Below are 19,096 nucleotides of genomic sequence, written 5' to 3'. Positions count from 1 at the left end.
ATGTAGAATGTAAATAAACTGTAAGTTAAATTTCATGCTCAAAATATTATTTTTCAACATTGCCTAACTCCTATATTACTTAGTTATTTCTACACCTTTATGACTGAGTTTCCTCTATTTCACTTGATAAAAACCATTAAAAGTATAGTATGTGTAAATATATATATATACGTATATAAATATATATATATGATTGTATACTCATAGAGCACATATATACATATTTGCATGCTTCTAGAGACATGAGTATGTACTTTTGAATTTAGACATATATGAATTAATAGTAATTTTATTCTACTCAAGTATTTTAGGTGATGTTTAATGTCATGCATATTATTTGAAATTAATAAATGGAGCTTCCCATGTAGCACTAGTGATAAAAAGCTTGCCTGCCAATGCAGGAGTTTTAAGAGACGTGGGTTCGAACCCTGGGTCAGGAAGATCCCCTGGAGGAGGGCATGACAACCCACTCCAGTATTCTTTCTGGAGAATCACATGGACAGAGAAGCCTGGTGGGCTACAGTTTGCTGGGACACAAAGAGTTGGACGTGAGTGAAGCGACTTCACACTCACACACATATTAATATGTGAAGGGCTTTTAGTTCTAAATTTAGGTTTATAATACAAAATCACATAGGAACACTCCGAAATGATACTGTGCTAAAGTTCACACAAAGAAGATTTACAATAAGAGTATTAAATTCAAAATAGCCTAAACAATGCTATTTCTGTAAAGAAATAGAATAAGGTAGAATATATGTTAGAAAAGATATTATTCGTTGGTTCTCTAGTTAAAATTGTATTTGTTTTAGTTAAAATTTAAGTCAGGTCAATGTTTTGAGAACATCTTTCTCACAACATCCTTAACTGCTTGTTTTACCTGCTGGTTCCGTAAGGTATAAATAAACGGATTGAGCATAGGAGCCACAGAGGTGTTGAGCATAGCTACTCCCTTTGTCAAAGCAACCCCTTCCTTTGCTGAGGTTTTCACATACATGAAGATGCAACTTCCATAAGAGATTGAGACAACAATCATATGGGAGGAGCAGGTTGAAAAGGCCTTTTTTCTTTTTTGGGCACAAGGGATTCTCAAAATTGTTCTGAGGATGTAGGAGTAGGAGAGGATTACTAACATCAAGGTGGACATGAGCGTCAGCACAGCTAAAACAAAGCTCATGAGTTCTAGTGTGCTGGTGTCTGTGCAGGAGATTTGCAGTAAAGGAGCAGAATCACAGGTGAAGTGGTCAATGATATTGGAGTCACAGAAATCCAGCTGCAGCCCTATGGTCAGTGGAGGAAAGATCACCAAGAATCCAGCCAGCCAAGAGCCGCCTACAAGCTGGTAGCAGATCTTGTTACTCATGATGGTTGTATAATGCAGAGGTTTGCAGATAGCCACATAACGATCATAGGACATAGATGCCAGGAGAAAAAACTCTGTTGAACCAAGAAGAATAAAGAAAAAGAGCTGAGCTGCACAAGCATTATAGGAAATAGATTTGTCTCCAGTTAGAATGCTTATCAAAAATCTAGGATTACAGACAGAAGTAAATAAGATTTCTAAGAAGGAGAAATTCCTGAGGAAAAAATACATGGGCATCTTCAGATGGGAATCCAGCAGTGTAAGAATGATGATAGTCAGATTTCCACTAACACTCAGCACATATGTGAGAAATAAAAAGAAAAAAATAGCAGCTTGCATTTTGGGATCATCAGTCAGACCTAGAAGGATGAACTCTGTCACTGATGTTCTGTTTCTCATTTCTGGTGGCTGATTGTTGACAAATCTTACTGGCAGATACAAGACAGTAATAAATTGATTAGATAAGCATAAATGTCTGCACCTGTTTTTCAAGTAATGATTTTATTTTCACAAAAAGTTTCTGGACTTTTATACATATATTTTCTTTCCCAATTTTATTATACATCTTAGGAGTGTTTCTTTTGTTTAATATTAGTCTCATCTGTAGGACGTAATGTCCTCTGATCCTTACTGCATGTCTATTGTGTCTTCATTTATTACTCTTGTTACCTGGAAAATCTGGTGATTGAACATGAGCTCTTCTCATGCTTCATTGTTAAGCTAAAATACAGAGGAAATTATGTTCTCAAGTTGTCTTTTCCAGGCATTAAAATTCTGACTGATAATGGAAATCAGTGATCTGCCTAAACTTAATTAATATTTCATAGGGAAAATTCTAAATGTTCTTTTGGAGAAGTAGTGAGTACTAACACTGTTAATTTATTTATTGCCCTTTTAAAAAAATACAGAGACCAAGTCATTGTAATGTATTATAGACTTTTATTTATATTGAACTATTGTTTATATAATATTATCCATATTTTAAAACCCAGAAGTCCATTCAATTTCCAGAATTTAGAATCCCTTAACCCTTACCTTTATTCTTGATTTCTTAAAAATATAACTTTTCATGATATGCAATTAATGTAGTGATTTTTAATAGATTGTTTAAAAACTTCTAATAAAATAAGTTTTACAGATTGAGTTAATAGCTTAAACAATATATTTACAAATGTGTTAATGAAGATCAGAAATACTCATATAAAATTAAAATATGAAATATGCAAACACTTTATATACGTCATTTAGGGCTATCTTGGACATCCAGGCCAAGAATATGTATCAAGTTTTTGTAAAGTGTGATTATACCAAAATTAAGGAAAATGTGGTGTGTTCTACACATTTCTGTTAATTGATAGAAATCACCATTTGATATATATTTACATTTCAGTTTATTGGTTTAACTATTGAATATATATGCAAGATAATATACTGTAATAATATTATATACACTGTATGTAATTATATGTATCAGAGAAGAATAAAATCACAACAGAGGGTCATAATCAATGCTTTGTAATAAATAGAAGCATCAGATTAAAATAAACAGAATACTTACATATGATCAAAAGACTGATGATTTGTGTGACATATTGAGTACAAACTAATGTGCTCAATTAAGATAAATCAAAAGAAAAGTAGTAGTCTAATGCTTCATGGAGAAATGACTATTCTCCCTGTCTTTCCATAAATCTCTCTATTCTTCCATAAAACCCTTCATGTTTCAGGAGCTAAATAGATAATGGAACAGTTTTCTCATATTTTCCTTCACCGTTTGTCCCAAATATGGAATCCTGAACATATCCCACCAGCTATCTTAGCAGCAATATTTTCATGTGAAAGCTAAAAAGGAAAAACATTTGAGAAGTCTTTTGTAATAAGCTCTTCTGATAATTCACAGAAGGCCATTTCCATTTATTTTTCTTAGGAAAAAAGTAAACCTAGAAAATTTAAAGTGTTTTGTTACAGAAATATATATTTTTTTGGCTTCAAAAATATTCTTTTAGATAAATCTTTAATGACTTCTGGGAAAATAATAATAGGGCACTGATGAATCATGCACAAGATTAGCTTTGGTGAGTATATTTAATTGATATTATGGGACCTATGTCCCAGGAGAAGGTTGAGAAAATTATCCAGCAGGGTGATGGTCAAGTATTTGGTGAGGTGGGAAGTGTAGTGAAAATAAACCAACATTTCCTGATCATATTTTTATGATGGGTATATCCTTCACACTGTATGGTATATGTTTAAAATATGAAAGCAAAACAAACAGAAGACTATTAATGAAGAAAGACATGATCTCATCATGTATAAAATAACTTTAAAATTATTAAATCTTTTGAGTTGCATCATTTCAGCTATATTTCCTTAAGAAGTACTTCTACTTTCATGAATTGAGCTAAATAACTAGTATACACCAAAATTAGAAACAACCGAAATTTCACCTTTATGTTTCTGTATTATTTCCAATGTATTGGCATAGAATCCAAGATACACTTTAATGTGTACCAAAACTGCTCTTACTAATGAGCAAATGAGGCACAGTTCATTCCACAGTGAGTAAATACAATGCAGAAAAAGATAACTTCTTCAAAATAGCATCTTGTTGTTGAATATATCATACAAGTGAAAACTAAGATACTTAAATTACTTTTGTGTACCCAATAATGATACTTCAAAGCAGAGGCTTAACTAATAGTTGAATTATTAGATATTTTATCACCACTGTAAGTATAAATATAATTATAAAAACACAAAATGATGTTTTTCCATGTTAAAGAATTTGTCTTCATGTGATATATACATTACTTCAAGCACTTGATAATTAATAGGAAATCTTCATTTTAGCCAATAGTTAACCATTGGCTTTGGGCTTCCCTGGTGGCTCAGGGTAAAGACTATTCCTGCCAATGTAGGAAGCGTGGGTTCAGTCCCTGGGTTGGCTTCGAACCCTGAGTCGGGTTTTCCACATTTGATTTTTTTTTAATTTCAATTTTTAATTAAACTTCACATTTAATTTCAATATTTCCATTCCTTCTAATTAAATGGTGTGAGATACTTACAGTGATTGAAAACGGTAAAGGTGTGTGATTTATCTTTGAATTTCCCTAATTTGTATACCAATAATTGTGTTCTCTGATCCTTATATATGTATGTTAAATAGGTGTGTAAGCATCTTGCACTGATTTTCAGTAATTTCATGGACTAAGCTGTTTATGATTACCTACTTCTGACTATTTAATGTTAAAATTTTTCTGATGTTATGATATGGATAAACAAAGGTCACTGCATGTGATGTAAAAGCAGTTATCCCTAATATTTAGCAATAATGATTTCATTAATAATTAATATTTAATAATTAGTCATAATTTCTGTTGACATCACTCACTGGAAGAAATCACCCATCAAACAGCTGCAGTCTCTCACAACTCCAGTTTATTGCCTAACAAGATGAGTATAACTTGGAAAAATATAAATAAATAGTTCTGATGAAGCAGAGCTGCAAGAAAGTGCTATGGACAACTTAATCTATTTTCACAGTAGAGGATAATTTTTTTTAATCTTTTTAACAAAACTTATTTATATTTATTTAACTTATTTATTTTTAATTTTTATTTTATATTGGAGTATAATTGATTAACAATGTTCTGTTAATTTCAGGTGTACATCACAGTGAATCAATTATACATATACATGAATCTATTCTTTTTCAAAATTATTTTCCTATTTAGGTTACTACAGAATAGTGAGCAGAGTTCAATCTGGTACACATTAGGTCTTTGGCGGTTATCTCCTTTAAATATAGCAGTGTGTACATGTCCATCCAAACACTATCTGCAATCTGTTTTTTTCCCTTTACAGATTTTGAATAGCTGACTCAATAGAAAAGGAAATAAGAGTAGGAAGGAGACAGAGTCCTTTGGTATAAATAATCATAAAGCATGGTTTTCTAAGCCTTGAATTTAGGTTCCATTCATTAACTGTGGGTTATTGTGAATTTTATTTTGAATCATTTATTCCTCATGTAGGACTTGAATAGCTATCTAGAGCTTTCTACTTGTCTTTTGAAATTAAAGACCAATATTAAAATCACATCTCAGACTCTCCCTATGTTTGCCAACTGTGGAATACATGATACATAGAGCTGGGAACATTATAGGGGAAAAAAGTAACAAATACAGAGAAATACTTTTGGAAGTAGAAAAGTGAAATATAAAAGAAGCTATAAAATAACTGTGAAATCTTTGAACACCCTATTTAATTTGAATTGTGCCCTCCTTTCCTTACAGTATATCAATTTTGTTCATATTATTTTCACTTACTACAATACAAAATAATTTAAATTTCAATTATGTTGACTGTTTGAAGTCTGTTCCTGCACTAGAAATAAACTCTGCAATATCAAGAGGTTTTGTGTGCTTTGTTCCCTTCTGTATATCAACCATCTGAATCAGTGGTTAGTGTTTATGTGTTGTTTATTTGTGGTTTCAGTTACAGATTTCATAATGATTAACCCACTCCAGTGTTCTTGCCTGGAGAATCCCAGGGATGGCAGAGCCTGGTGGGCTGCCGTCCATGGGGTCACACAGAGTTGGACACGACTGAAGCAACTTAGCAGCAGCAGTGCTTGATTGATAATAACATTTTTTTTGGGTGAAAACAAGTCCTTCAGGACTTGTTTTACCTACTGGTTTCTTAAGGTGTATGTAAAGGGATTCAGCATGGGAGCAACAGAGATATTAAGTACTGCTGCTGCTGCTGCTGCTGCTGCCGCCGCCAAGTCGCTTCAGTCGTGTCCGACTCTGTGTGACCCCATAGACGGCAGCCCACCAGGCTCCCCCGTCCCTTGGATTCTCCAGGCAAGAACACTGGAGTGGGTTGCCATTTCCTTCTCCAATGCATGAAAGTGAAAAGTGAAAGTGAAGTCGCTCAGTCGTGTCCGACTCTCAGCGACCCCATGGACTGCAGCCCACCAGGCTCCTCCATCCATGGGATTCTCCAGGCAGGAGTACTGGAGTGGGGTGCCATTGCCTTCTCCGATGAAAATACAATTCCTGTGAGAAACAGAAACCACAATCATATGAACAAGTAGAGAAGGCCTTTTTCCTTTGCTGGGCAGAAGGTATCTTCAGAATTGTTCTAAGGATGTGTAAAAGAGAATCACCAAGGCTAAAGTTACCGTGAGTGTGAATGCTGCTAAGAAAAATGCCATAAGTTCTAGAAACTCTGTGTCTGTGCAAGCAATCAGTAGCATAGGAGAAGCATCACAAGTGAAGTGATCAATGATGTTGGAATCACAGAAATCCAGCTGGAAGCCCATAATCAGGGTGGGTTAGAGGAGGGAAGATAATTAAGAAACCAGCCAGCCAGGAGCTGATTACAAGCTGATTACAAGCTGGTTGCAGACTCTGTTACTCATGATGGTTGTGTAATGTCTAGGTTTGCTGATAGCCACATAACAATCATAGGACATCACCTCCAGAAGGAAAAACTCTGGAGACCAGAATTGAAAAAACAAAACAAAACAAAACAAAAAAACACTTGTGTCATGCAAGCATTATAGGAAATTATTGTGTCTCCTGTAGCAGGGCTGCTCAGAAACCTAGGAATACAGACTGTGGTGAATGAAATTTCTAAGAAAGAGAAATTCCTAAGGAAGAAATAACACAGGTGTCTTCACACAGACACTGAATAGTTTTAACATGATGATGTTCATGTTTCCATTACACTCAGTAAGTAGGTGAACAACATAAAGAAGAATATTACAACTTGTACCTCTGGGCCATCTTTAAGTCCCAGAAAAATGAATTCTCTGATTAATGCTTTATTTGGCATGACTAAACTCTGAATCCTGCAGGTCTGTAGGTAAAAAAAGAGAAGATATCAACTCCTTATATGATTTCAAATACATTTATAGTGCTTTTATTTTGTGCAAAGAACAATAAAAAACGCATTAATAGGAAGTGACAAAACTTTATCCATCAGAATAATGCATAAGCACTCAATATGTCAGCAAATTTGGAAAACTCAGCAGTGGCCATGGGACTGGAAAAGGGCAGTTTTCATTCCAATCCCAAAGAAAGGAAATGCCAAAGAATGCTCAAACTACCACACAATTGCACTCATCTCACATGCTAGTAAAGTAATGCTCAAAATTCTCGAAGACAGGCTTCAACAATATGTGAACTGTGAACTTATAGATGTTCAAGCTGGTTTTAGAAAAGGCAGAGGAACCAGAGATCAAATTGCCAGCATCCAGTGGATCATGGAAAAAGCATGAGAGTTCCAGAAAAACATCTATTTCTGCTTTATTGACTATGTTAAAGCCTTTGACTGTGTGGATCACAATAAACTGTGGAAAATTCTTCAAGAGATGGGAATACCAGACCACCTGACCAGCCTCTTGAGAAACCTATATGCAGGTCAGGAAGCAACAGTTAGAACTGGACATGGAACAACAGACTGGTTCCAAATAGGAAAAGGAGTACGTCAAGGCTGTATATTGTCACCCTGCTTATTTAACTTATATGCAGAGTACATCATGAGAAATGCTGGGCTGGAAGAAGCACAAGCTGGAATCAAGATTGCTGGGAGAAATATCAATAGCCTCAGATGTGCAGATAAACGCCACCCTTATGGCAGAAAGTGAAGATGAACTGAAAAGCCTGTTGATGAAAGTGAAAGTGGAGAGTGAAAAAGTTGGCTTAAAGCTCAACATTCAGTAAACGAAGATCACGGCATCTGGTCCCATCACTTCATGGCAAATAGATGGGGAAACAGTGGAAACAATGGCTGACTTTATTTTTTGGGCTCCAAAATCACTGGAGATGGTGATTACAGCCATGAAATTAAAAGATTGGAGCCTATTATACAAAGTGAAGTAAGCCAGAAAGTAAAACACCGATACAGTATACTAACGCATATATATGGAATTTAGAAAGGTGGTAACAGTAACCCTGTATACGAGACAGCAAAAGAGACACTGATGTATAGAACAGTCTTTTGGATTCAGTGGGAGAGGGAGAGGGTGGGATGATTTGGGAGAATAGCATTGAAATATGTATAATATCATATATGAAACAAGTCGCCAGTCCAGGTTCGATGCACGATACTGAAAGCTTGGGGCTGGTGCACTGGGATGACCCAAAGGGATGGTATGGGGAGGGATGAGGGAGGAGGGTTCAGGATGGGGAACACAAGTATACCTGTGGCAGATTCATTTTGATATATGGCAAAACCAATACAATATTGTAAAGTTAAATAAAATAAAATTAAAAAAAGAAAAAAGAAGATTAAAAAAAAATAAATAAATAAAAGATGCTTATTCCTTGGAAGGAAAGTTATGACCAACCTAGATAGCATATTCAAAAGCAGAGACATTACTTTGCCAACAAAGGTCCATCTAGTCAAGGCTATATTTTTTCCAGTAGTCATGTATGGAGGTAAGAGTTGAACTGTGAAGAAAGTTGAGCGCCGAAGAATTGATGCTTTTGAACTGTGGTGTTGAAGACTCTTGAGAGTCCCTTGGACTGCAAGGAGATCCAGCCAGTCCATTCTAAAGGAGATCATCACTGGGTGTTCTTTGGAAGGAATGATGCTAAAGCTGAAACTCCAGTACTTTGGCCACTTCATGCGAAGAGTTGACTCATTGGAAAAGACTCTGATGCTAGGAGGGATTGGGGGCAGAAGGAGAAGGGGACGACAGAGCAAGAGATGGCTGGATGGCATCACCGACTTGATGGACATGAGTTTGAGTGAACTCCATGAGTTGGTGATGGACAGGGAGGCTTGGCATGCTGCAATTCATTGGGTCACAAAGAGTTGGACACGACTGAGCGACTGAACTGAACTGAATGCAAATTCATATTAGAATTTGTCTAGTGGGGAAAAAAATTAATCTGTGTTTAAAAACCTTAGATTTTAATCTCAGCTTTTGATAATTCCCTGCTGTATATTTTTGATTACTTATTAACACACAGAAAGTTGTTTTTCACAGTCATAAAAGCAAGTAATAATGATAAATACTTAGCGTACTTCACTGGGAAGTAGGTCATTGGGAAGATTAATCAAGTTACTGAGTATATAGTATTTCTGAAAACATAAAGTACATAAAATTCTACATGCTAATTTTTCTATTCAAAAATTTATTTTTGATTTGGAATGCATTCTTTTTCTAAATAAGTTGTGGTTTAGTCATAGTAAAAAGTTAAAGAGAAAATATTGTATTTATGAGCAATTCATTGAAATCAATTCTATTCTGCCTTTATGTAAAATTAATTCTATTCACTCCTTTTTAACTAAAGGTGATGAAAGCACAATCTTAGCTTCTTGTTAGCCCAATGTTAGCCCATAAACAAAGTTACAGGGTAAAATTTCCTGTTGGACTCCTTAAATATAGTCAATCACTAAAAAATGAAAGAGATCATATTGTTTCCTATAAGATTATATACTTATTTCAGAAAGTTATTGCATGACAACCTTTATCAAGTTCTGCTTTCAAAAATAATAATTTGATAGCTGTATTGTTTATTAAACTAGTTTTGAAGGATACAATAGGGAAAGAAACTATATTAAAAGGAAGATAGTAACAGCAATGATAACAGTAATTAATCATATAACAAAATATAATGAATTTTACTATTAGTGTTATTATCAATATTATTCATATTATAACAAAGATATAAACAGCCTTTTACTCTGTGCCCAAAATGTATTTGGTTGGTCCATTTAAGGGCCTCATTATGCAGATGAGGGAATTGACTGAAAAAATACTACCTAACTCCCTCCTCAGGCAAGCGTGATACATTTATGAGTTCAGCTCTGACACGTTTACAAAGCTATAGGCAGAGAAAATAATGCAAGAATTGACAGAGTGCCTTCAAGCTGCATTTTAAAGAGAGTAATTTTTAGAGATATATGATTTCAAAAATATAATTAATGATGTAGATAAAGAAAAAATGCACTCACCTTTATGATACTAGATGGAACCGAGTCATGGTTTCAACCTGAATATTTTTCTGATTATATATAATAAGAGAAACATGATGTTTTAGGTAGAAAAGATTTCCTTCACTTTGACATATTTTATAAAATGAATTCACATTTGTGCACTCATGATTAAAAATTTAAATCTTTGGTTTGCATTTTCCTAGTCATAAACCAACCATTTCTCAAATACCCAATCTGTGAGGATGAAAAAATCCAGTCGGCAAACGTCCAAAATTTTTTTTTTCTTTTTTGTAATTTAAGTGTCATGTGTTTTATGACTTTTCTGATATTGCTCAGTGATAAAGGTTTTCCAAAATGCTTTTCTCCAAAATAAACTGACCCATTTAATATATTTTGAGTGTACTGTTACAGATGAGTTTTTTTTTTTTTTTTTTTTTGAGGGAAATATAAAGAAAACTTCTCTGAGGAAGAAAAACCAGTGCATCTACAATGCAGTTAATTTGAGCTACAATTTTTAATAAGGTTCCTTCAGGAGCCATTAGGTATTGAATGACTATAGAATTCTATCTGTAATACTGGAGTTTGCATGGAAAAAAAGGAAAGACTGATGAAAAAATTATTTCTTAGTTATTTTTCAAATATTTTTCTGACCATTGTTTTAAAAGAAGAGAGACTCTCATTGACTCTCTTGCAAATTTTTGTGAGAAAAATGAATATAGGGTAAAAATTTATTTGGAGCCTAGAAGAAATACCTTACTTATGTGGTTATATAGTATAAACGATGGTAAAAAGGTGTTTTTTGTTTTTGTTTGTCCTTTCTTTTTTAAATACAGCTGATGTTCTCTTTGGAAAGGGTCATACATTTTTAATGAGAGATTTAATAAAGTATTACAGATTTCTTCAAGTAAATATTTTGTATACTTGGATTTAGAAAGGAACAGATAAAATGTGTCACCAAAGATTGGGTGTTTTAAACTTTAATTTTAGTTAAAATTAACATAATGGTTTCTAGACTTCAATTAATGGTGTCATAGGGATGCCAGTCCACATGGTCTATGCTTTACCAAGCTAATATAATAGCTGTTTACTTTGCACTATAGGGAGTATTTGTAGGACTGAATGTAATGATTATAGTAAATAGGGCTCTATTATCAGGCGGAGGCAAAGAAAGATAACACCTAATAGCATGATTCGATCTGGAGGAGTTCAGTTCAGTTCAGTCGCTCAGTCCTGTCTGACTCTGCGACCCCATGGACTGCAGCATGCCAGGTTTCCCTGTACATCACCAACTCTTGAGTTTATTGAAACTCATGTCCATTGAGTCGGGGATGCCATCCAATAATTTCATCCTCTGTCGCCCCTTCTTCTCCTGCCTTCAGTCTTCCCCAGCATCAGGGTCTTTTCAAATGAGTCAGCTCTTCACATCAGATGGCCAAAGTATTGGAGTTTCAGCTTCAGTTCAGTTCAGTTCAGTTGCTCAGTCATGTCCGACTCTTTGTGACCCCATGAATTGCAGCATGCCAGGCCTCCCTGTCCATCACCAACTCCGGGAGTTCACTCAGACTCATGTCCATTGAGTCAGTGATGCCATCCAGCCATCTCATCCTCTGTTGTCCCCTTCACCTCCTGACCCCAACCCCTCCCAGCATCAGTCTTTTCCAATGAGTCAACTCTTCACATGAGGTGGCCAAAGTACTGGAGTTTCAGCTTCAACATCAGTCATTCCAATGAACACTCAGGACTCATCTCCTTTAGGATGGACTGGTTGGATCTCCTTGCAGTCCAAGGGACTCTTTCTTCCAAGGAGCAAGTGTCTTTTAATTTCATGGCTGCAGTCACCATCTGCAGTGATTTCGGAGCCCAAAAGGTAAAGTCTGCCACTGTTTCCACTGTTTCCCCATCTATTTGCCATGAAATGATGGGACTGGATGCCATGATCTTAGTTTTCTGAATGTTGAGCTTTAAGCCAACTTTTTCACTCTCCACTTTCACTTTCATCAAGAGGCTTTTTAGCTCCTCTTCACTTTCTGCCATAAGGGCGATGTCATCGGCCTACCTGAGGTTATTGATATTTCTCCCAGCAATCTTGATTCCAGCTTGTGCTTCATCCAGCCCAGCATTTCTCTTGATGTTCTCTGCATATAAGTTAAATAATCATGGTGACAATATACAGCTTTGATGTACTCCTTTTCCTACTTGGAACCAGTCTGTTGTTCCATGTACAGTTACAACTGTTGCTTCCTGACCTGCATACAGATTTCTCAAGAGGCAGGTCAGGTGGTCTGGTATTCCCATCTCTTGAAGAACTTTCCACAGTTTATTGTGATCCACACAGTCAAAGGCTTTGACATAGTCAATAAAGCAGAAATAGATGTTTTTCTGGAACTCTTTTCCTTTTTTGAAGATCCAGCAGATGTTGGCAATTTGATCTCTGGTTCCTCTGCCTCCTCTAAATCCACCTTGAACATCTGGAAGTTCACAGTTCACATATTGCTGAAGCTTGGCTTGTAGAATTTTGAGCAATACTTGACTAGTATGTGAGATGAGTGCAATTGTGTGGTAGTTTGAGAATTCTTTGCATTGCCTTTCTTTGGGATTGGAATGAAAACTGACCTTTTCCAGTCCCATGGCCACTGCTGAGTTTTCCAAATTTACTGGCATATTGAGTGCAGCACTTTCACAGAATCATCTTTTAGGATTTTAAATAGCTCAACTGGAGTTCCATCACCTCCACTAGCTTTGTTCATGGTGATGCTTCCTAAGGCCCACTTGACTTCACATTCCAGGATTTCTGGCTCTAGATAACACCATCGTGATTATTCAAGTAGTGAAAATCTTTTTTGTACAGTTCTTCTGTGTATTGTTGCTACCTCTTCATAATATCTTCTGATTCTGTTAGCAAGGAGAGATGAGAAAGCCTGCTATTCATTATTGTTGTGTAATGCAATGGCTTATAGATAGCCAGATAATGATCATAGGGCATGACGGTCAAAAGAAACAATTCTATTGAACCAAGGAATATGAGAAAATGTCCTGGTCCATGCAAGAATTATATGAAATGGTCATATCCGCTGTTACAATGCTGACCATAAATCTAGGAATACAAACTGTAGTGAATGAGATTTCTAAGAAAGTGAAATTCCTACGGAAGAAATACATGGGTGTTTTGGGGTGTGAGTTTAGCAGAGTAAGGGTGATAACTGTCATGTTTTCAGTCACTCTCAGTATATACGTGCAAAATAGAAATAGAAAAATGAAAACATTTAGCTCTGGATCATCTGTTAATCCCAGAAGTATGAACTCTTTCACAGAGGTGGGATTTCTCATTTCTTATTGCTTACTTCTTCCTGGTCTGTAAATACAAACAAGAAACATGATTTTAGCTTTAATATGTAATAATTATTAACTGATTATAAATGAGCTTGAACATTTTTCATGTTTATGGACTATATGCACTTCTTTTGGACTATATACATGTCCTTTTTATATTTTTCTTTTAGAATATATGCTATCTTTTTCCAGGTATGTAAAAACTCTTTATATTTTATATTAACCCTTTGTTTGCTAGAAATATTTTTCTAGTTTGTGATTCCATTTTAGTTTATGGTGGCTTCTGATTTAAGCTTTATTTACTAAAAATAGTCACTTATTCCTTTTCATGTCTGTAAATTTTATAATGCTTTCACTTGTAATACTTTTCATTAAAAAGTTTATTAAAAAAAAAAAGAAACATGATTTAGTGAGTACAGGGTTTCTTTTTTCTAACCTTTGCTTGTTTAAGAAATGTATGATATAATGGATCAATAAATTAACCACTTAGTGTTACCACCACTTTTGAAACCAAGTTTAAGCCAGGACAAGAAAACTTACATATTTAGATCATTCTCCTTTTAATATTGAGTGAGTCCCTTGATCTCTTCAAGAAAATTAGAGATACCAAGGGAACATTTCATGCAAAGATGGGCTCTATAAAGGGCAGAAATGGTATGGACCTGACAGAAGCAGAAAGTATTAAGAAGAGATGGCAAGAATACACAGAAGCACTGTACAAAAAGATCTTCACGACCCAGTTAATCACGAAGGTGTGATCACTTATCTAGAGTCAGTCATCCTGGAATGTGAAGTCAAGTGGGCCTTAGGAGGCATCACTACAAACAAAGCTAGTGGAGGTCATGGAATTCCAGTCCATCCTAAAGGAGATCAGACCTGGGTGTTCATTGGAGGGTCTGATGTTGAAGCTGAAACTCCAATACTTTAGCCACCTGCTGTGAAGAGGTGAGTCATTTGCAAAGACCCTGATGCTGGAAAAGATTGAGGGCAGGAAGAGAAGGGGATGACAGAGGATGAGATGGTTGGATGGCATCACTGACTCAATGGACATGAGTTTGGGTGGGCTCCGGGAGTTGGTGTTAGACAGGGAGGCCTGGCGTGATGCAGTCCATGGGATCACAAAGAGTTGGACATGACTGAGCGACTGAACTGAACTGAGTCCCTTGAAAGGACTAATAATCATGTTTGTATAAGAAAAATATGTTTATCACATATAGTTATCTATCTTTTCAGAGTTTGATCATATGGGTAAAAAAGTTCAGTAAAATACTATAAAATGTTTTAATATTTGTTCAATCACCACATGTGTAATAATTTTTCTGAAAATTAAACATTTTGAAATTTGTCTTTAAGAGTTATTTTCCATATTTTTAAATCTTAATATCATTTTGGCTATGTAATTAATAACTTACCAAAGATCAGAGCTATCAAAATTAATATGTATATACTCCTAAATAAACAAACTCAGAACTTAAGAATTTTCTTTTCTGAGTTAAACAATAATCTATTACTTTTAAGAATAGATTCTTCCAAGCAAAGTTAAGTAATCTAAATATAAATTTATTAGAAAATGGGAAAAATAAATGAGGTGAGAAAAGAAAAATATACTTATAATTATATAAACCCATGTGGTAGCAATTCGACTCTTCAAATCCAAGTAATCTGCTGCTTTGAGTGTCGGTGTGGAATCTTTACTTATGGAATATTTCATAGACTTCCCAACTTGTTTGTTTCTGCCTCTGATTTTTCTATGCAATAACATACTTACATAGTGTGTTGGTGGAATTTGGCAGTATTATCCTGGCTGTGTAGAGTGAGATGAACATATTGAAGGATAAATCCAGCAGAAAATTTATTCCTGAAGTTGATGAGGCCCTAAAAGATAAGTGACATAGTCCCGGGTACTGATAGAAGGTGTTACATCCAGAAGACAAGCAAAGAGTTCAAGAGGTCCCTCAGGAAAGGGTTGCTGACATGGTGGCAGAGGCTCCGTGGCAGCCCCACGTGGTCAATTCATGTGAGTCTGAAAGGATGAGACTCGGGTAATATTGCAAGATTTTTTATTGAGTAACAGTGTCTCTGATACTAGCTTGTTTAGGAGGAAAGCTAGAAGTGCTGGAAATGGGAGAGGGTAACAGCGAAATGAACCTTTGTCCTAAGTGTTTAACTGGTTGCACAGCAGAACTAGAGACCAGGCTTTCCTGGAATGTGGGTCAGACTCTCAAAAAACTAAATGGATACTAGAAAAAGGGAATGGAAAAGAAGTGGGATCAGAGCAGTACTTACTTTGGTGAAACAGGCAAAAAAAGGGGATAAAGTTATGTGTTTTACTGGTTAATAAAGTGAAGCTGCTAGTTCCTAAGGAGCAAGCTCAAACTAATCTAATAATATAATATCTTACTTGGCTCTCAGTAACCTTTGTGAAAGAAAGATAGTTTACATTTTTGTTTTACTTTGCTTACCTTCCAGGGCAAAGGCTATATTGACTAAATAGTGCTTCCAAAACAAACAGATTGCTTTTTTTTTTTTCCCTCAAAATAGTCACAGGAGATCGTTGCAGTGAAATAGAATTCAAATGTCTCTGGAGAGTGATGGTGTCATTAGTTCACCTTAAATTTAGCTGAATAATTTAAATTAGGTGTTCATGGGGAATAATTTTTTTAAAAAAGAAAAGATGTCAGGGAACAACTGCAAAGAACAACAGTAAGGAATTAGCAATCTTTGAAATTTTGGATTTCATATTGTCCATGTTATTTTATTTTTCCTGAAATAAATGTTAGCTGAAGTGATATATTTCAATGAATGTAAACTTGTACAGAAGCAGAAAATAGCAAGAGGAAAGTGCTGCCAGTAGATTCTATGTGCTATTCAAATGTTTTACTTTTTATAAAATTATTCAGACTCCTTTCCCACGGGTAATTTGTGTATTCCTTCTCACATATTAATGTGTTCAATTATTTATTTAGATCAGTATGGATTTGTGAATATTTATTTAATAGTTTGAATTATATCCAATGCTAATTTATTTTGTTGCTAGATTTTTTCCAGCTTCAGCCACTGGGAGCCCTCTCAATTGGCTACTGTCCTTTGACCTACTGCTATCATAGTGCTTTAAAAGGTCACTTCTTTATTTTCTGGCATTATACAATGCTTCAGGATCATCTTGTATATTCCTTACCATAGCCCTTTAGTCAGATATTTCTTCACTGATGCCTGAATACTTTTATTGGAAAATGGTATTAGAAAGTATTAGTCACTCAGTTGTGTCCAACTCTCTGCGACCGTATGACTGTAGCCCACCAAGCTCCTCTGTCCATGGAATTCTCTAGGCAAGAATACTGGAGTGAGTTGCCATAGAAATCAGGATCTCAAATATGGGTGTGTTCATTGCTGTCACAATGCCATTGATTCTAGGTCCCCTGTAGCTCAAATGATAAAAACCTGCCTGAGAGGCAGGAGCCCAGGGTTCTATCCCTGGGTTGGGAAGTTCCTCTGGAGAAGGAAACGGCAATCCACTCCAATATTTTTGCCTGGAGAGTTCCATGGACAGAGAAGCCTGGTGGGCTACAGTCTGTAGGGTCGCAAAGAGTCAGACACAACTGAGCAACTAACACAGTCACACACAAGAGGACAGAACCAGGGAAAATGTATAAGCCTATGAACCTGTGTATAAATACACATGCATAATATTACTCTATCTTACCTTCTGGATTTATATTAAGCTAAAAATGAATCTATACTGTATCTTTGTTACCAGGTACTTTATAATAACTTCTTCCTCTAGCTCCTCTATAAGCTCCCACTGCAAAAGTAAGATTCCTGGCACCCACCATCCATTTCCTTAATCCTTCAATTCCTACATACTTATATAACATATCAAAGTTATTGACCTATATAATGATAGGAAAATACTTTTTAAGCTAGAATGCAGAACTTATGTATCTTTTCTTTGTTTTTAGTCTTACAAATTTCAATCATTTTTGAAGTTACTTAAGTTGGCAACTTTGAACCCTATTCCTTTCAGTGAGATTATTGCAGATATTTAAAATACAGTTATTTTGGGAGTCATATTCTGCATTCCATTCTGTGATCCCCTAACCTCTTAAATGATTTTTTTAAACATTTGTGTAAATTAAAGTTTACCTCCTCTTTTTAAAAAATAATTTTTGGCTGTGCTATGTCTTCATTTCTGCAGGAGGGCTTTCTCTAGTTGTGAAGAATGAGAACTACTTACTTAGTTGTGGTGCACAGACATCTAATTGCAGTGGCTTCTTTTGTGGAGCACAGGCTCTAGGGCATGGGCTCAGTAGTTGTGATGCATGGGCTTAGTTGCTTCATGGCATGTGAGGTGTTTTTTACCAGGGATCAAATAGGTGTTCTCTACATTGGCAGTTGGATTGTTAACCACTGGGCCACCAAGGAAGCCCAAAGTTTACTCTTTGGAATGTAATTTTCTATGAATTTTGACAAATGCATAGGACCATGAATTCATCATTACAATATTATAAAAAATAATTTCTTTGCCTTAAAGTCCCCATTCATGTCACCTATGTAATCTCTTTTTCTCAATGATCTCTGGCAGACATTCATCTTTTTACATTATGTATTGTTTTCCTTTTACTAGGATATGATATAATTGAGACCATATAGTATGCTGCCTTTTCAAACAGATTTCATTCAATTAAAAATATTGATTTCTAGATTATCCATGTCTTCACAATTTGATAGCTCATTTCTTTCTGTCACTGTATGTATTCATTTACCTTTTTAGGAGCATCTTGAATACTTCTAGTGTTTTGTAATTATAAATAAAATTTCTAGCAAACATTTGCATGCAGTTTTTGTGTGGACATGAGTTTTCAAATCAACAGGGTAAGTATCTGCAAGGGAAATTGCTGGGTCATGTGGAAATTTATATTCAGAATTTTTTTTTTTTTCTTTTTCCACTTGGCTTGTGGGATCTTAGTTCCCTACCAGGGACTGAATGCGGGCCATGGTAGTGAAGCCTAGAATCTTAATCACTGGGTCACCAGAGAACTCAGGAAATCCCCATAGGATTTTAAAATTTATTTAATTTTAATTGGAAGATAATTGCTTTACAATATTGTGTCAGTTACTGCCTACATGAATAAGCCATAAGCATAGTTTTTTAAGAAACTGAGAAATTCCTTCCAAAGTGACTGCATCATTTTGCATTACCATTAGCAATGAATGAGAATATCAGACTTCCTGTTACTCTGCATTATCTTTAGCAATCAGTGTTGTTAAAGTTTTATAGTTTAGTCATAATATGTGCATAGTTGTAGCTCATTGTTGATATAATTTGCAGTTGTCTAAGGACAGTGATCTCTAACCTCTTTTCATTCTAATCCCTCTGATTTAAAGAATTAGATCTGCTAGACACAGTGCCTGAAGAATTATGGACAGAAGTTCCTAACACTGAATAGAAGG

The 19,096-nt window shown here is 35.3% G+C and overlaps 1 protein-coding gene and 1 pseudogene across 1 annotated transcript; both read right to left on the bottom strand.

The window, feature by feature from the left end:
- Positions 1–829: 829 nt before the first annotated feature.
- Positions 830–1,762, bottom strand: LOC129641559 (olfactory receptor 6C76). Its single transcript, XM_055566241.1, has one exon. The coding sequence runs from the start codon at positions 1,760–1,762 to the stop codon at positions 830–832; it is 933 nt and encodes a 310-aa protein (XP_055422216.1).
- A 1,432-nt stretch (positions 1,763–3,194) lies between these two features.
- Positions 3,195–13,405, bottom strand: LOC129646179 (olfactory receptor 6C65-like; annotated as a pseudogene).
- Positions 13,406–19,096: the final 5,691 nt, after the last annotated feature.

Source organism: Bubalus kerabau, chromosome 1 (genome assembly GCF_029407905.1).
Source record: "Bubalus kerabau isolate K-KA32 ecotype Philippines breed swamp buffalo chromosome 1, PCC_UOA_SB_1v2, whole genome shotgun sequence".
Lineage (NCBI taxonomy): Eukaryota > Metazoa > Chordata > Mammalia > Artiodactyla > Bovidae > Bubalus > Bubalus kerabau.
The sequence above is the reverse complement of the archived record's forward strand: the minus strand, read 5'-3'. Positions and strand labels throughout refer to the sequence as shown.